The 18,311-nt window shown below is 36.6% G+C and overlaps 1 protein-coding gene across 2 annotated transcripts in view; it reads right to left on the minus strand.

Moving 5' to 3' along the window:
* Positions 1–3,779: 3,779 nt before the first annotated feature.
* The window catches only part of PHF14 (PHD finger protein 14), a 151,226-nt gene continuing 136,694 nt past the window's right edge, over positions 3,780–18,311 (minus strand). For both annotated transcript variants that reach the window (XM_061997228.1, XM_061997226.1), the window contains one exon: positions 3,780–3,961. In XM_061997228.1, the coding sequence (XP_061853212.1) occupies positions 3,887–3,961 (75 nt within the window). In that variant the 3' untranslated portion in view covers positions 3,780–3,886. The remainder of the gene's footprint in view (positions 3,962–18,311) is intronic.

Genomic DNA, 18,311 nt, shown 5'->3' on the forward strand with positions numbered 1-18,311 from the left:
GACTGAGAAGAACACTCACACTTTAAGCTGCTGACTTCCATATGAGGGAGTGGTGCAGAAGCCTAACAGGGAGTCAGAAGGATAGGAACTATTTTCTAAGAACAAAAAATATAGTAACAGGCAAATTTGATCTTATCTGAGTGAAGGGATTGTAATATAAAACACAGTGTTGGAGTCCACAGAATCTTTGATAGCTCACTGTTCCACAGAGGAGGAAGAGTAAACATGGAGGACTGAACAAAAAACAACAGTAATCCATCATAAACTGCTCAAAAAGAAGCAAATTTGCTTTAATATGAACAAAATGACAGTTTCCAGTAAAATGCAACTCCCAGCTGGGCAGCACCACCATTGGCACATGTGGGAGCTGGAGTGGGAAATAAAATAGTTCTCCATGGACTTTCAGAGCAGCATATGACTCCTACTATTAAACAAATGCATAAAGTGAGACAGAAAAAACACCAAAACGAAAAACCTTTTAACTGCCTGCTCAAGTATATGTACCTAGAGGTGTCTGCATATTTACATACAAGGAAGATACTGCTCCATAAAAATGTCCATAATCCGCTGAATTATAGCTGTCTAAACTTTTGCTCATCCTGTCTCTACCTTAGCCTTTCAGCATCTTCAGATACAGTTTCACTCCACAGGAGGTGGATTGCTTTTAGTATCCAAGCTGGCTGCTATTTGACTGCAGTGCAGACATGTATTTAATAACAGCCACAGTATTCAGCATCAGGTTTTCAACTTAGTTCTGAGGAAGAGTAACATTCAGAACCATCCTGTCACAGACATGTAGGCCTGTTGCAGCTGTCTCCTTGACCCAGTGCACTAACTCTGGGGACATAACTTTGGCCTCTTCAAAGACCTGCTTGGAGGAATCTCATGGGCCAGGACTCTAGTAGGTAGGGGTGGCCAGGAAAGCTGGTCAATTTTCAAGCAGCATTTCTTCCAAACCCAAGATCAGTGTATCCCCACAAGTAAAAAAAAACAGGTAAAGGAAGTAAGACATCTTCATGGATGAACAAGGGGCTTCTGAAACGACTCAAATGGAAGAAGCTAGTCTATGGAAAGTGGAAAAAGGGACTGGTTGCTTGTGAAGAGCACTGGAATCTTGTCAGGGTGTGCTGTTAGATTATGCAGGGATGAAACAAGGAAGGCTAAAGCCCTCCAGGAATTAAACCTGTCAAGGGATGTAAAAGAAAACAAGAAGGGCTTCTTCAAGTACATTCAAAGCAAAAGGAAGACTAGGGAAAATGTGAGCATACTGCTGAATGAGGAGGGTGCCCTGCTGACCTCTGTGAGGGTAATGGAATCCTGGCACAGGCTGTCCAAGGAGGTTGTGAAGTCTTCTTCTCTGGCGGTTTTTACAGCCCGCCTGGACACGTTCCTGAGTGACCTGATGGAGGTGGACCTGCTTTGGCAGGGAGGTTGGACAAGATGATAGAAGTTCCTTCCAACCCTTAACATTCTGTGATTCTGTGATCTTTTAGCAGCTAAAACTCCCTCTATTTAGTAAAAATGTCTACACATAAGTTACTATGTAGGTCTCCATTTTTCTGGAAGGGATGAAGTTAGGACTGCATTTTGATTCAGTCACCTTTATCTAACTTCATCTCAAACCAAATCAGCACTATGATATAGTGCTGATTATCACTATTTTGCAGTGAAAATCTCCAAATACTGCTGTCTGAATTTTGAGTTAAATAACTTAACCATGGCTCTGTTTTCTATTTATCAGCCCTGAATGCACACTTACGATGACATATGCTGGATTTCTGAACAACGAGATAACTAAAAGCAAGATTTATGTAATTGTACTTTGATTAAATTTTTAAGAATTTAGGAAAGATACATAAACACTTCTTTTAAGCTCATCAGCATTATACGTCAAATGGAAGTTTCTGTATCTTTCAGTATCTGTACCATTTTTCTCACTCAATTGAGAGTGAAGTTATATATTTTCATACAAAACCTGAACACCGAATAACCACCTTTCTCATCTTATGCACCTGTACAGTCCCAAGCTGTCACAGAGCTTAGACTCACAGCAAAAAGACAACTCCACTGCCATGGATGGAATAGGAATAATTATTTTGCACAAATTAGATCCCATCTGCTAATTTCAGATAGGATAATCTGGGTGGATAAATTTAAACACGAAGTACACAGGGGATAGGAGTGGGCAGAGGCCAACACATGGCCATAATCCATCCCAGCCAGTAACTTCCCTGACATTATCCTCCCTTTCTCTAAGTCCCACAGGAAACCTCATTCTCTCACCTTTTTTTAAAAGTTACTGGTTCAAAATTCCAAGGCTTTTCAGCCCTTTCCAATTGCAATCTTGCCCTTTCTTCATATCCAGATGAGTACTAAGCTCTGAGAACTGACTTTGGCTTTCCAGGTTAGCCTGAAAAAAACTAATCACTTTGTTCTCATCTCCCCTGTGATCCTACACATCGTTGTACACAGAACAGTCAATAAGGCTTTGCCTGGTAAATCTGTGCTTCTTTCTTTCCTAAATCTGTCTCTTCTACTGCAGGGAAGTGCAAATCATATTCCCCCTCCTTCCTGAGATGGCTGCAGTGGTTGATTTGCACCAAATGGACCAATGCTGAATTTATTTTATATGCTAATTTACATGATAGCTGCATTTGTTAAAATGAGATCTAGTGTTATTAAACTCCTGTAGTAATTGTGATTGAAATTTGTCCATGAGCTACACACATTTGAACCTCATGAACAAGAAAAGAATTTATAAAAGATATTGCTTAAGCACAGGCATGTTGTTTTTAAAATATCTGAAACTGTAATTTATACAGCCAGGATAAAATTGAGGATGAATACTATTTACAGTTTGATTTAAGTCCTCATATACAGAATAACAGTAAAAAAAAAAGGAGAGTGGTAAAAAAGTTGAACTTTTTCAATTGAAGAGAATTGTTTTCTCCTAGAGCAAGATAAACTCCACTCAAGGGACTTCAGCTGCTCTAATCATTAAGATTTTTGGTTTCTTCATTGCAATCTGTGAAAATATTGTGCTATAAATCTACATCTGACTTCCTTAGTTTAATCTGCACAGGCTAAAAAGGAGAGGTAATCTGGAAATCAAAATTATGAGTATAGGAAGAAAAGTTTTTTATTTTAGATTTTCACTCCTCACTTAAAAGTCTAATGACATAGCAAGAAGTTACTTTATTCTGTTAGGACAGAAACATTGGTATGAAGGAATCAGACCTGGCTAGGATGGCCTAATCAAGGCAAAAGCTTGACACCCACTAAAAGACAATAATCACGTGAAGATAGAAAAGATCTACGTGGAAGAAAATGATAATGCAAAATGAAACAAAAAAATCACAACATACACATTTGTAAAACTAGTTATTTATGAAAACACACTGTAGACACCAAAAAATCCTTCCCTCCATGCAGTCCTCAGCAACATTCATTTTAATCACTGAGCAGAAGAAATTTCATAACTTATTTCATAGCACAAATGTATATAACTTGTAAATCAAAGCTCTCGCTCAGAAATACCAAAATATATCTGAGCTATAACCCTCCTTTAAGGAGAACATTACTTTGTAGTGGCATAAAAAAAAAAAAAAAATTGACCTGTTTGCTTAGTAAATGCTATTAGTGATGAATAGCCCATCAGCTTTCTATACTGTGTTCAAAAGAATTTTATTGGTATGGTACTCAGTTCTGACAATTCAGCTTTTAATGCAATCAAGAATATCACCAGGAGCTACTTAATTAATTCCCCAGTGCAGTATGAATTTAATTTTCAATGACTTTATTGAGAACTTTTTTTGTTAATTTTACAATGAGAAACTATAATCACTGTTACACAACTTGCAAATATTTCAAACAAGACAGCAATCTCCTATTTTTTTGATTTTTTCTGTTCCAAATTCAGCTCCTGAGATGGATTTTCTGCTTCAGCTTCATTGTCATCTTCCTGCAAAAGAAAATTAAACGCTGAACATTAATCAACTTATTGAAGAAGTACACTTTTTGTATTTACGTATATGTACAGAATCCTGTACAGATTTTTGCCATCTTTTGCCTGACCAATAAACATAAAATTAAGCAAAAAAATTAATGTAATCAAGTATTAGATTTTGTTCAAGAGTTGAAAATGAAAATAGTAAGAAATTTAAGTCTAATAAGTGTAATCATCTACATTTATAGTAGAAAAATAATTTAATTAGTAAATATTTCACTGACCAACTTTCTGGATGGTTACGTAAAGAAATTACAAAATCATAAACAGATGACAAGGTATTCAAATGTCTGCAGCTGACGGTATTACACATCTTCCCTTTGTTCTTGACCAGAGGTTGCCACTAAATTACTTTTGAATGTAAGAACTTTCATCATTTGTCTAAAATTACTTCTGAAAAGCATCTGCCATTGAAAAATGTTTCATTTTTTTGAGACCAGATACGTTTACTTCACCATTTGATAAAAGACAATAAATTTAACTTCAGAGACACTTTATGTGCTGCAGCATCGTATTTTTGTCCCATCTAGCATATTTTCTTGACAGGTCTGCCAATTTTCCAATTACTTGTACCACCATATGTTATCTGAAGATCAGTCAGGTCTAAAATAGGAAACATGAGCATGTCAGGCAGCAGCATGCTTACAATATTCTACAGCTTCAGCTCCAAGAGTAAGGCTCATAATTCACTACAGGTTCCTCTGGATCTCGCTGAAAAAAATGAAGTGACATCATATTGCCTGTTTCCATAGGAATGGATACTACTTTGTGTCCAGTACAAAATCATGATCTCCAAAGTATATACTACAGAGGACTGAGAAGACTGTTTTATAAGGCAACATGCAACCCTGTGCATCATGAACGGTCCTTATCACACATTCAAAGTATGGCTGGTTTTCCTGCCTGCATTTTATTCCAATATATAGAGAATCTCCTGTTTCAAAAACACAAAGGAAAAGAAATGAATAGGCATTTGTGAATGAAGCAGCATTCTGGCTGCTGTAACACCACTCATCACAAGCCAACAGTTGAGAGAAAGGAAATGTCAAGTGTGTTAGGTGAGACCCAGGAATCCTGGGTGCAGTTTATTGCTTTAAAACAGCACCTTCATTTTTCTAGGAAGATAACTTATCTTTTTGCATCCCAGTCCTCCTTTCACCATCAAAGTGTGCTTTGTAAGGATAATTACAATAAAGATTTAGAGGTACAAAATATATAGGAAGATTATATGGGCAGCACAAAATGGAAGAGTAACAGAAAATCTCATTTAAAAAATGTGGTCACATATTACATTACACAATGCTAAAATAAAATTGAGAAGCTGGTAGTTCTATTAAAGAAACATTCACTCCAAATCATGCTGTTTCTAAATCATCTGCCCTTCTGGGGATAAGCTAGGCACTGAGAAATATTTACATGACTGACCACTAAAGTCTAAAAGCTTTTTTCTTATCTTTCTGGACTGTCATCTCTTCCACTACATTTAAAACACGTAGTGAGCCCTGTGGCTCTTTTGGTTCATGTGAGGAAACATATCTGTGCATGTGTGTGAAACTAAAAACTGCTGATTTGTTGAAATTACAAGTATACTATATATTCAAGACAGTGTAATGCATTGTAGAAATACGAAGTTCAAACTTTCAAAGAAAATAAAGACAAGGCAGAATGGGAAAAAAACCAATCACTGTGCAACTAAGCTTAGATGTACTGCTTACAGGTTACAAAGAGTATCATTGATAAAAAAGTCACCATAGAAACTTTTGGCTGCTATAGAAAAACCACAAGGTTCTTTCATGAAGGACTTGTTAATAAAAGAACAGCAAATCTGCATGTTTCCGAAGGTCTTTACCTACAAAGGTTGTATCTATACTGACTTTAATGCCAACTAATCCATCTCCCTAGCACATAACCAACATCCTGACTTGCACTCTCTATTTAATAATTCTCTTCCCAGCACACTTGATATACTGCTTGGGGCTTCCTCTCCTTATAGAGGAAACATCCAGACATTTCAGAGACTACAGGGCCATACCTTCACTGAGTATTACAAGAGGGTGAAGGAATATCAGGCTTAATACTGAACATCAGTGTCTTGAGTCCATTTTTTTGTGGACAAACAGGTTTTACTCACTGAAAGCTGTTTTGTAACTGAATTTTCTGGCTTTTTGTAGACTTGAAATATTTTAATTTTGTACTCATAAGGTCATGCTTTCTCTCAGGCAGATTTCCTAGGGTACAGCAGCAGCTGCAGTGATCAGTGTTTTCTGAGATGCGGAAATTATGCCCGAGTGGCTACAGCAACTCTAGATTTGTTCTGTGTGAATACTCAAGATGGAAGCATCTGCTTTGGGATATTTTGCAGTATCAATACTCTTTCTATCGTTCCTCTCCTGTTGCTTCAGTCAGGTAAAACACATCCAAACAGGTAAAATCTACCATCAGAGTATCAGTTGGACTTACAGGGTCAGATTCAATGGCCCTGGCCATTCAAATGTCAGGTCCCTGGCTGATATTTTGTTATTTTTCATTATTTTAACATTTTTATGCACAAAACCGTTCTGAATACTATTGCATTAAACAATGTTCCACATAGGACTTCTTAATTTTGTAGAGGCACTGTTATTCCATCACTGTCTTCCAAGATCAGAAACTCAGTTTTCTGTTTCAAAATGTAATGTGAGTTTAGTATCTCTGAACACAGATGACTACTGTGCAAAATGCAGTATAATGATGGTTGGTCGTTCTCATAACATGAATTATCAAGGGGATAAAACTTTGTCAGATATATCTTCAGCTAGATCAGTTCCTAGACCTGCGCACTGACACATTGTCATGGCTTAATCACAGCCAGCAACTTATCACCATGTAGCTGCTTGCTCACTGCCTCTCCCCCCAGTAGGATGAGAAGGACAATTGGGGGGAAAAAAAAAAGTAAAATTCATGAGTTGAGATAAGAACAGTTTACTAACTAAAATTAAATAATATATCATAATAGCAATGATTAAAAATCAAATAACAGTAATGAAAAGGAGTATTTTTTTTTTTAAAGAGAGAAAGAAAAGGATTAAAACCCCAAGGGATGCACCATGCAATTGCTCACCACCCGATGGCTGATGCCTGTGCAGTGATACACTCCTCCCAGCCAACTCCTCCCCAGTTTACATAGTGGGCATCACATCCCATGGTATTGGAATAGCCTTTTGCCTAGTTCAGGTCAGCTGTCCTGGCCAAGCTCCCTCACAGCTTCTTATGTACCCCCAGCCTACTTGCTGGGCAGGCTGGGTGAGAAGCAGAAATGGTCCTGACACTGTGCCAGCACTGCTCAGCAATAACCAAAAGATCCCATGTTATCAACATTCTTTTCAGCATAAATCAAAACACGGCCCTTTTTCTGCTATTAGGAACAAAACAAACTCTATCCCAGCCAAAATCAGAACACATATGAACAACAGTGCCAGCACAAAGAAGATGGCAGAATGATTGGTGGGGGACACTGGAAAGTGTGAAGTATCACTTATGGCACTCATGCAGCCTTCTGCCACAAAAGAAGTGACAGAAGTGGCCTAAGAATGTCAAACTTACTACTGACTGAAAATTACCAGAAAATTTTGAGGCATGAACTCCTATATTCCATAAGAAGTGCAATATCAATGCCAATGAATTTGGTAAATATTTGAACTGGCATTTTAGAGCACACATATTAACCATGCCCCAAGATCTGGAGACTCACTATCAGTTTGTTGACAATGCAAAATTTCCATGAAATTTTTTATCCTTTTTTTAATAGTCCAAAAGGTATCGCAATTATTGCACATAGAACACTGAATTGGTTGGAGTTTCTGATGTCATTAATAATGTTTGAATTTTCAACTAAATAGTCTATATAGCCTAATAATCATGAAATTATGCCAGACTGCAGATCAGACATATTTAATATATTTGTTTTACTAATTACCACCTATCATTATCATTATAATGCTTTTAATTCATACAGATAGAAAACCTTTTAAAAAACAAGTCCATGATGGCAATGTGTAAAGCTGTAATTACCAGTGCCTACAGAGCAGATGAAATACTGAATTCCAGTTTCTGTTTCACAGAAAGTCAGTTCACAATATTTCTATTAATGCTCCGCATTTCTATTTTACATTATCATTTATTTTGCTTCCAGACGTCTATGACTCTATCATCTACTGCTTTCTGTCCTAAAAATCCTGAAACGGTAATTTTGGTGTAAAAATGTTCAATGTTCAAAGTACTTTTTGCTAGCAGACGTCACAAATTAAACTTCTCTCTGTATCTTTTATGACTAGAGACAACTATAGCCTAGAATATTATATGGTGAATTTTGAACAAACTCACCTAAAAGATGCCTCAGCACAGATATGGTGATTTCTAAGAGTAGAAAAGGAAAGTGAATCCCTCGAGACTGTATTAGTATTCTTACTGAAAAAGTGCATTTATTTAACAGCCCACAGGTTATTTTCATGTTGAAATGAATGAAGCTTACTAGTCTGGAATTGTTATTACGTCAAATTTACAAAACCAACAGTGTTAAGGAAAAGTACAAAGAGCTTTATAAGGTGCTGTTAAACCCAGCATTCTGAATTGAAATGTCAGCTCTTGAGCCACTGATGACTGGACAAGCCATCAGCATCCTGATGATGCTGATGGACCTTCTGCTTCAGCTTTTTTCTTACATCCTTTCCTCTGGTATTCTTCCATTTCCCTGATGGAAACAATGTATTGGATTAAAGGATTCTTTGGATGTTGTACAGATGTTTTTAAATGTTCTCCTATGGACATCTCCTCTTTCAAACTGCTTAGTCTACACTTGGTAGCTGAGCATTTATGGGTCATGGTAACAAAGAGTGCCAAGAATTTAAAACTGAGACTCTACAATTTGCCACCGAAGTGTCATGAATTATTATTAAAGTACTGCACACTCAATAGCTTTGCTGAAGTTAATGGGAACACTTCGATGTTTAGATGTCTTTAGGTGCAAAATCTGAAGGTAAGGAGTTGACTTTTAAGATCCTATTTGTGAAAATTTTGATTTGACAGTTGAGAGAGTCTGTCATATAACTTCATCCCCTTTGAAAGCATGTTTAAGGTCAACTACAAATGCTGCTCCAAGCAGAAAATAACAGGTCCCATGTGAAAAGTTAATTCTGTAGTAGTTATTCCAGAATATTCCCCTGTAGACAAATTCTAGTATGGAAAAAAAAAAAGTGTCTAGAAATAGGGGTTTGGGTGTCCCTTTCTCTTTTTCCCCCTCCAACTAATTTAATTCAAAATGTCTGAGAAATTCTTTTTATTGCATTAGTTAATGAAATGAAATCTGGAAGATGAATTAGACAATTCATAACTCTACAGGGAATCTGCCACTACTCTGTATGCAGAACACATCACACCTCAATTAGCTGTGCTAGGAAATGCACCAATTCAGAGATTTGAGCATGACACCACACTTATAAATTCTAAACTTGCATTACAAAGGTATATACTATAAAATAAACTTGCTGTGCTTTGCAAACTATAACCCACGTTCAAAACTTAATAAACAGCTATACAGTACTGGATGATATACTTGAATATCTGAATAACAAGAACGCATGCAAAACATAAAAATATCCTAATGAGGAATGACTAAAGGGTTTTCTATACCATCACATAATCTAGAAATATCATTTTAAAAACACTCACAAGCAAATTCAGATACTATTACTTTTCAAACTATCTTAATCTAGAAGAGCTATAATATGATTAATATATTAAGCTCCAGAGAGAATGTCCATCTGGCATTTCATCTCCCAGCTCACAGATTCTAGCTGGCAAAACATCAGCCGGAAGTAGGTAAAAATACTTTTCTTACTCCTTAAAAATGTTTCAGTAAAAAGGGACTTCAGAAACTATGAGAGCTTCTTGTTATGTATGTTAAAGTCTAGTTTTCCAATGTCATAAGTCACATTTGGAGGAAAATTAGTTTCAGGAAAAAACTGTGAGTTTAATCTGCAAAAGAGGAGCACCCAGCAGTAAAATTCAAGGTATTTTTTCTTCCAAATACTATGCCATCTTCTTCAAATGTATTGCTGACAATTCTTAAAACGAAGTGCAGTAGAAAAAAAAAACAAAGCAGAACTGAAATGGTTCTTTACCAATGGATATTAGAAGCAAATATAATTTTTTTGTGATAGATGACAATTTTCTGTCACTGAAGCTCTGCAATGATAAGGCAGCTGTTTGTTTCCCAAGAAAAGGAGACCCTTGCTACATGGATCATTTTCATAGTGACAGTCTTGACAAGTTTGACATTTGCTTCATGAAGTATTCTGATTCAACCATCAAGAAAATGCCCCCTCTGGGACCACTGGCAAGCTGACAGTTGTACCTTTTGATGTGCATCTCCATTAATTCTTACTGTCAAAGCCCACCAAATTCCAACAACGAAATCTCTGCTGATCCACTATATTTAGAAATGAAGGAATGAAGGCTGTGAACGAACTAACTGTTATAATGTAAGTAAACATGACATCAATTAACTGGAAGCAACTCTCCACCCCGTTTTGCTCAGTAAAAAGAGCAACGTTTAACTGCTGGTCTCCTTCACCGATGCAGTACAAGGCAAGGTTCTCTAGGTGGCAATGCAAGACTATGAGAACAATTTCCGTGCTAAAGCTCCTCTAAGAAGCTACAAGCAGCTGCATGTTTATCACAAACTATTTCCTCTAACTCGTACTGATATAAGAACTTGAAGTCTTTTTGAAATATTTGTCAGTGTTCTGTATTTTCTATTTCCCTGTTTCTAATTCTGATTATACAGAAAAATGTAACATTGCAAGAGCCCTTACAGTAAAATTTCATTTAACACTTAGTACAGAAGTAGAATTTCATGCCAGATCTCAAAACTTCCATCTGTTTCTCTCCTTTTTAGGAGGCAAACATTCCACTGAGTGGCCCTTTTGGCTGACTGCCACTACAGTTGGGATGCTTTTCAGGGCAGGTGCTACTTGAAACCCAACCATTGTTTTACAAGTTCAGCTGGTTCTCCTTGAAGAAAGTAGAGGAAAATGTTTCCTCTTTGACAATTTGAGTCTTTAAAGGTTTATATTTATGAACTTTAGGCTGTATCTATAAATGCTTAGATATCACAAATCTGAAACATGAACTGAGAAATAGATGAAAAGCAACTTTAACAAGACTATACAGTGCCTGTATGGGATCAGCCTCCTTCATTTCCAGTCTCAAAAGTGCAGACTTGTATTACTTTTCAAGTCTTCAGGTCTGACATTGTCCTGATTAAGCTGCTTTCTAAGGCAAATTTGTCACTCAATTTTAATACATCTGTGGATACATATACCTATATATGGAAACTACAATAGCATTTTCTACTTATGTATCAATATAGTAATTCTTTTTATGAAACATAAATTAAACTAATACAACTTATTCCAAGTTTGTATTCTTGATTCTAAAAATTTAAATGGTTTCCTTTTACAATAGCTACATGAGAAAAAGCTGCTCAGGTCAACAATAAAGAATTAATAGTCCTTTTAAACAATTTTATTTTGACATACTGTTTAATCAAAAAAAAGGTTAATATTTAACTGCTCAATTGTTAGGCTCTGTGTGTATATATATCTCTCTTGGCAGTTACTAAATGAATTAATGAAGATTTTTTTCAACACTTTACCTGTTTTCACAAATAAGTTTGGCTATAGATAGCCTCTCATCAAGAGGTCTGAACATTCCTTGTTTCCAAAATCATTAATAGAGTTAAAAGTAGGCACAAGTGAGTTATAGAAAAATACCTCTGTAAGCTACACTCAAGACATGCTGCCCTCAGTCGAAGGCAGCTGAAAGACATCACTCTAAACATCACTGAAGCTTCCGGTTTTAATAAAAAAAGACAGCACTACCGTATGAAAAGAATACATTTATCTCAATACCAGAGAAAATCTAGACTCTAATGAAAATGTTTTAGGAAAAATGAATGCATTGCATGCTTCTGACCAAAATTAATTAGAGTTTTACTGTTTTACATTTCCACCATAATTCTTTAAATGGTGCATTTATTTCATAGTAATAAACACTCGGTTCATTAAGTAAAGTTCAAAATCTGTGTTACTCGCTACATTTAACAACCTTTGGTCCTCTTCTTCAGTCTTTCTTGATTCAGGTTTCCAAAGCATTGAATAAGCAATTGAGGAACACAATTAAATTTCATGACTCTGCATATTTAGGATTCTTATTTCATCTAAGACAAAGGGCAATTAATCTACCATTTTATACTGAATTCAAACTTTAGTGAGCCATGATAGATACTGAAATGAACTTACAGGAAATGCTTAATTAAATTACTGTAAAAAGCATAACCAAAGTTTTTTTCTTTCCTTATTACAAAAGAAAATGCACATTTAATTAGGAAAAGTCTACTGCAGTATTATTAATTTAATAACTTGGGCATTCATTACAATATTGCTATAATGTGACAGCTAACAATTCAGAAAGCTTTTTTTCTCCTTTCTTTTATACTTCAACAGAACATTTCACCTGAGTACCGTCATGAAATTCTGCTCAGGCTAAATCATAAAAGGGTCTTTCAATGGAGTTAGTATAGCAGCCTGAACAACACAGCAAAGGCTTTTATTTTGGTCACCTATTTTCCAAAATCTGATATCAGTAAATCTTGTAAAAATAGCTTTATATTTGTTGTAACACTGAATGTCTATATTTAGTCACTCTCCACGAAGCTGCAAACAAAACCGATAGAAATGGATAAAGCTATAGTAGTAGATGGAAGACTATGACAGCAAATAGAATCTGTGCTACTGATGAAGAAAGTAGAGATGAGAGAGGCTTTTGCTTTTTAAAAAACCCACACAATTTATTTCAGCAGTTCCCCCAAAACATACTGACATTTAAATTTAGAATCCAACAACTATAAGTAGATAGACATTTCAAAGATTTCAACATCTACTAAAGGAAGTCCTCAAAAGACTATGACTACATCCACATCTTCATGCTAACAACCCAGTCACAATCTAAAATGGAATACCTATGATTTTCCCTATTATTCATTTAATCTAAATTAACACTAGCACTGCAGATATACCCAGAAGCCAAAATTGTCCATTTATAAACTGTAGAAACATACTTTTAATTTGACAACATAACCCAAACATTTGTCCATGGACCTGAAATCAAACAGGCCCAGAAATCTATATCTTCAGAAGTTTTAATTCAGTTGTTTTTATAGAAAGGGCAGGTTTTGAGATTTTTGAGGGTTTATATTTTGACTGTATTTCTGTATCTGAAGATAGCACTTACTGTTCTGATCCTGTAATGATGTGTGAACATTCCTGTATCATACAACAGATCAACTAGCTGTATCAGAAGCATCAAGGCTGTATTGGTAATAAACATACAGTCAATTTTTAATTAAAATGGTAACATTATTATACCAAGATTTCAATAGTTTCAAGATGATCAGCTTCTAAATAAAATCAAATTTAAAAAAAGGTTTACAGCAGAATGAATTCTCTTCAGTCTCCACTTGTCTTTGTGTTACCAATTGAGGAAAGATTTAATTCAGTTCATATCCTGAGGAATATTTTGGTAATTTCTCATGATAGCAAAGTTGCTTCACTGAAATTTTTTTGAAGTCAGAATCTAATGAAAGACTTTCAACTGGAAATAATGCAACGTCCAATCATTTAAGGCAATATAATCGTGAAGAGGTATTTTACAAAAAACCTGTCCTGTGGAAGCAGCATCTGCCTCCAAATATACTCTGACAGCCTTCAAAAAAATTTTCTCTAAGAATATTTATACACTTTGGTGGAGGTTAACTACAGACATGGCTCCTTATAGGTTCATGATGCACTTCTTTCTGATAAATTTAGGAGTTACTGTTTCACTATACTATATTAAAATCATATTTTGGTTTGTCAACAGCTTGTTTCCCATCTCTGCCCACCCTTCAACAAATCACATATAACTTTGATAGAAGAGTGGGAGAAAAAATACTTTGATGTGATTCAATTACTGTAAAGCTGTAATCTACAAGATTCCCAAAGCTAGGTAAATTTGACTGTAACTAATTAGTGTTTTGCATATTTATGGTAGAAGAGCTCATTACAGAGCTCACATTATAAATCATTGCTTACCCACTTTTTCCTTAAAACACTGAAACCACTTCATATAATTTGTTGAAACTCCTTTTGAAGCTTACTAAACTCCATTCCTCAGACTACTCAGTCAAAAGTTTTTTGTCTTCCACTACATTATATCATAGTGCTTCGAAGATATAAAGTTGTTCACAACCTTTAAGGGCCACAATTTGCAAACATACATACATCATTACATTCATCGGATCGCTGAACTGAAGGGTGCTATTTACTGGAGTTATGTGTGAAATACATTGCAGAACAATGCTTCTGAATTTTTCAATGACATCAGCAGCAGAAGGAAGACGAGGGGGAATGTGGGCCCGCAACTAAACACAGAGGGTGCTCTGGTGATCGAGGATGCAGAGAAGGCTGAAGTACTGAATGCCTTCTTTGCTTCAGTCTTTATGGCCAAGGCCGGCCCTCACAAAGTCCAGTCCAGCACGGATAGTAGGATGGCCTGAACAGCAGAGGGCTTGCCCTGTGTGGAAGAGGAAGAGGTTAAAGACTTGTTGGCCAACCTTAACTCATAACTCAATGGGTCCTGATGGGATGCATCCTAGAGTGCTGAGAGAGCTGGCTGATGTGATTGCTAAGCCTCTCTCCATCATTTTTGAACAATCATGCAGGACAGGTGAGGTGCCTGAGCACTGGAGAAAGGCCAATGTCACAACAGTCTTTAAAAAGGGCAGGAAGGACGACCCAGGAAACTACAGTGGCCAGTGGAGTTCCATTGGGATTGGTTCTCAGGCCAGTCTTGTTCAATATCTTCATCAACGACCTGGATGAGGGGACAGAGTGTACCCTCAGCAAGTTGGCTGATGACATCAAACTGGGAGGACTGGCTGATTCCCCAGAAGGCTGTGCTGCCATTCAGCGGGATCTCGACCAGCTTGAGAGTTGGGCAGAGAGAAACCTCATGAGGTTCAACAAGGGCAAGTGCAGAGTCCTGCATCTGGGAAGGAATAACTCCATGCACCAGTACAGGCTGGGGATCAAACTGCTGAAGAGCAGCTCTGCAGAGAGAGACCTGAGAGTCCTGATTGATAATCAATTGAATATGAGCCAGCAATGTGCCCTCGTGGCCAAGAAGGCCAATGGCATCCTGGGATGCATCAAGAAGAGTGTGGCCAGCAGGTCAAGGGAGGTTCTTCTTACCCTCCCCTCTGCACTGGTGAGGCCTCATCTGGAGTCCTGTGTCCAGTTCTGGGCTCCCCAGCTCAAGAGGGACAGAGAACTTCTGGAAAGAGTCCAGTGCAGGGCTACCAAGATGATCAGGGGACTCGAATATCTTTCACACAAGGAAAGGCTGCGGGAACTGGGGCTGTTTAGTCTAGAAAAGATGAGACTGAGGAGGAATCATAATAATATTTACAAATATCTATATGGTTGATGTCAGGAGGTTGGGGCATCCCTTTTTTATATCGTAATTAGCAACTGGACAAGGGGTAATGAGAGGAAGCTGGAACACAACAAGTTCCATTGAAATATAAGAAAAAACTGTTTTACTATGAGGGTGACGGAGCCCTGTCACAGGGTGCACAGAGGGGTTGTGGAGTCTCCTTCCTTGGAGGTCTTCAAGACCTGCCTGGACATGTTCCTATATGACCTGATCTAGGTGACCTTGCTTCTGCACAGGGGTTGAACTAGATGATCTCTAAAAGTCCCTTCCAACCCCTACCATTCTATGATTCTATGACTGTTTGGAATGGAATACTGGATTTATACAGCCCCTGGAACAACTACAGCATTTAAATTATGGGTATTTAATAGGAGGTTGAGGCTATTTTCAGAGGACTATTTTCTTCTGAAATCCTGGTGCTGCCAGTTAGCTGCCCCAAAAGAGTTTCTGTCCACCATCTTATGTAGACAGCAATGGTCCCACAGTGATGTTCAGTTGTTGCTGCTTTCTGCTCTTGTACAAGGGCTGTTCTGGTAACTGTCATCATTACCTAACAATACCAACCAAAAGCTTACATATTAATTGATTTTACTTAGCTGCAATCTCTTTGTCTAGTCTTATTCACTGGCTTTTCTCTTTCTGCACATATAGAAGCTCTAGGAATTGGATATTAGCATTCTAAGAGTTAACAGTAACTGTTTCATTATTTTTTGTTTCCTGATGATTTAAAATAACCATCATATCTCCTTTACTCACAAAAAGTTTATGTAGAAAAAGCAGGATAGCGTTCTCCTGTGGCAAACCCTATGTAGTATTTGATACAAATAATTTTGTCTTTTTTCTCTCATCCCTTTTTCTGTTAATAGTCTTAACATCAGCAACAGTTAAATGGTATTAATCATTTGTGACCTGAATTGACATGAAGTATTTTCAATTCATTTGAATTCAATGAAACCTTTCAGGAAGTAAGTCCTCAAAAAAGCAAAACCTGAAAAAATTTTTTAGCTGTTGCTTCCCCTGTGCATCCAAAACCCCCAAAACAATGCCTTTTAAAACCTAAATATAGAAAGGTCACCAGCAACTCTCATGATTTTCCTGTTTAATTTGATAAATGGTAATATATTGATATAATATTTATTTAACTTCAATATTAATAAATAATCTGAATCTTGGCCAAGTCATATGCTACATACTGTACAAAAACATTTGAAGACTCTGATCTTGCAGAATCTAAAACAAGTTATAAAAACAATAGAAGAAGAGAACAAGAAGTAAAACATCACAGAAGTTAAGTGGGTCAGGATAATGAGCAAGTACCTCCATCAGATTTTTGTGTCAAGTTTGGCTAATAAATGAAGCATGATTAAAAAGTGATTATCATCAAAACATATATAAAACTATTTCATGTAGAAATACTTTGTATTTCTTTATAGAACAAATTAAATGAATATACAGGACACACTAAAAAATCAGAACGTTACTGCAGATGGTCTACAGAAACAGTACTGGCCCTTGAGGAGTCTGTGGAGATAAGTTTCTATGGGGGAAGCAGAGCTGAGGTGAAGGTAAGAACTCCCTCTATGAACTTTGGAGAAAGCTGAGAAAACCTCTGGATTGTGAGTGGGATAATGTTACTGGAGAAGAAGAAATGGAGGAGTGGTACTCAAGAAGATTTAGAACCTAAAGGATAGTCACTAACAGACACTGAGATAAAGCTAATGCATGTGCCCATAGTAAAGCAAGGTTTGAAACTCAGATGAGGAACTTCTCAGCTAAAATCTCAGACATTTGTCCCCCTGCTATAATATGTGTTCAGCCCGGAGGGTGTGGAAATTGAACTTGCTGCTACATTTAAAGAACTTATCCGTAAAATGTGAATAATAATACTTTCGATGTCAGGATGGAGCTCTACGCATGAAAAGATTTATATGTGTTAAGTTCTGTCATTGCTACTACATTCAGAAAGTACAGAAAGCTTCAAAAACATTAACTTTTCTAGTGCAGAACATCAACTGTTCTTTCTGAGACCAGTAAAGATGAAATAAAATGAGTGCAGTTACTGCAAGAGATTGTCTGCTTTGAAATCCTGATGCATATGTTTTGTTTCTAGGAAAAGTAAACAACTATTAATAGCAGGAATTTTATGACACATGATACAGTATAAAATGCAGCAAGCTATAAAGCATATGAAAAACAGTTCTACTTCATATAAGCTAGTTTTTCATCAGGAAATTATTTAATTGGAAAGATGATTTAAGAGCAATCAGAGCACAATGCATAAAAAAGGTGTCTGGTTTGGAAGGATGAAAAGAGAATGGAGTCAATTTTTAAAGCATAAGTAAATGGGGAAGTAACTACCAAGTTGGCACTAATACATCAGCCAATGGGGCATAACTAAATTGATGTGTCTATTGCTCTTTTTCTGGAGGACAAGTACTTGCTCTCCAAGGAAGATCACATCCTAATAGCATTGAAGTGGTAGTCGGTATCCCCTGTTCTGTGAAAACTGCAGCAATCAGCCTGAGTTAGAACTTCTATGTGAATAAACTTTCATACTTAGGCTGTCTTGCATCATATGCTAATAATTGTTAAGGTTGTGGTCCAGAATTACATCTTTGGGTGCACAAACTTTTGAATATTTAATTTCTGATTTTGGATTTTTTAAATGGACTGTTTATATCCTGTCTTGTGCTTATAATTCAAATTTTCTGTTTACTCAACAGACAGCTACAGA

This window comes from Colius striatus, chromosome 5 (assembly GCF_028858725.1).
Source record: "Colius striatus isolate bColStr4 chromosome 5, bColStr4.1.hap1, whole genome shotgun sequence".
In the NCBI taxonomy this organism is placed as follows: domain Eukaryota; kingdom Metazoa; phylum Chordata; class Aves; order Coliiformes; family Coliidae; genus Colius; species Colius striatus.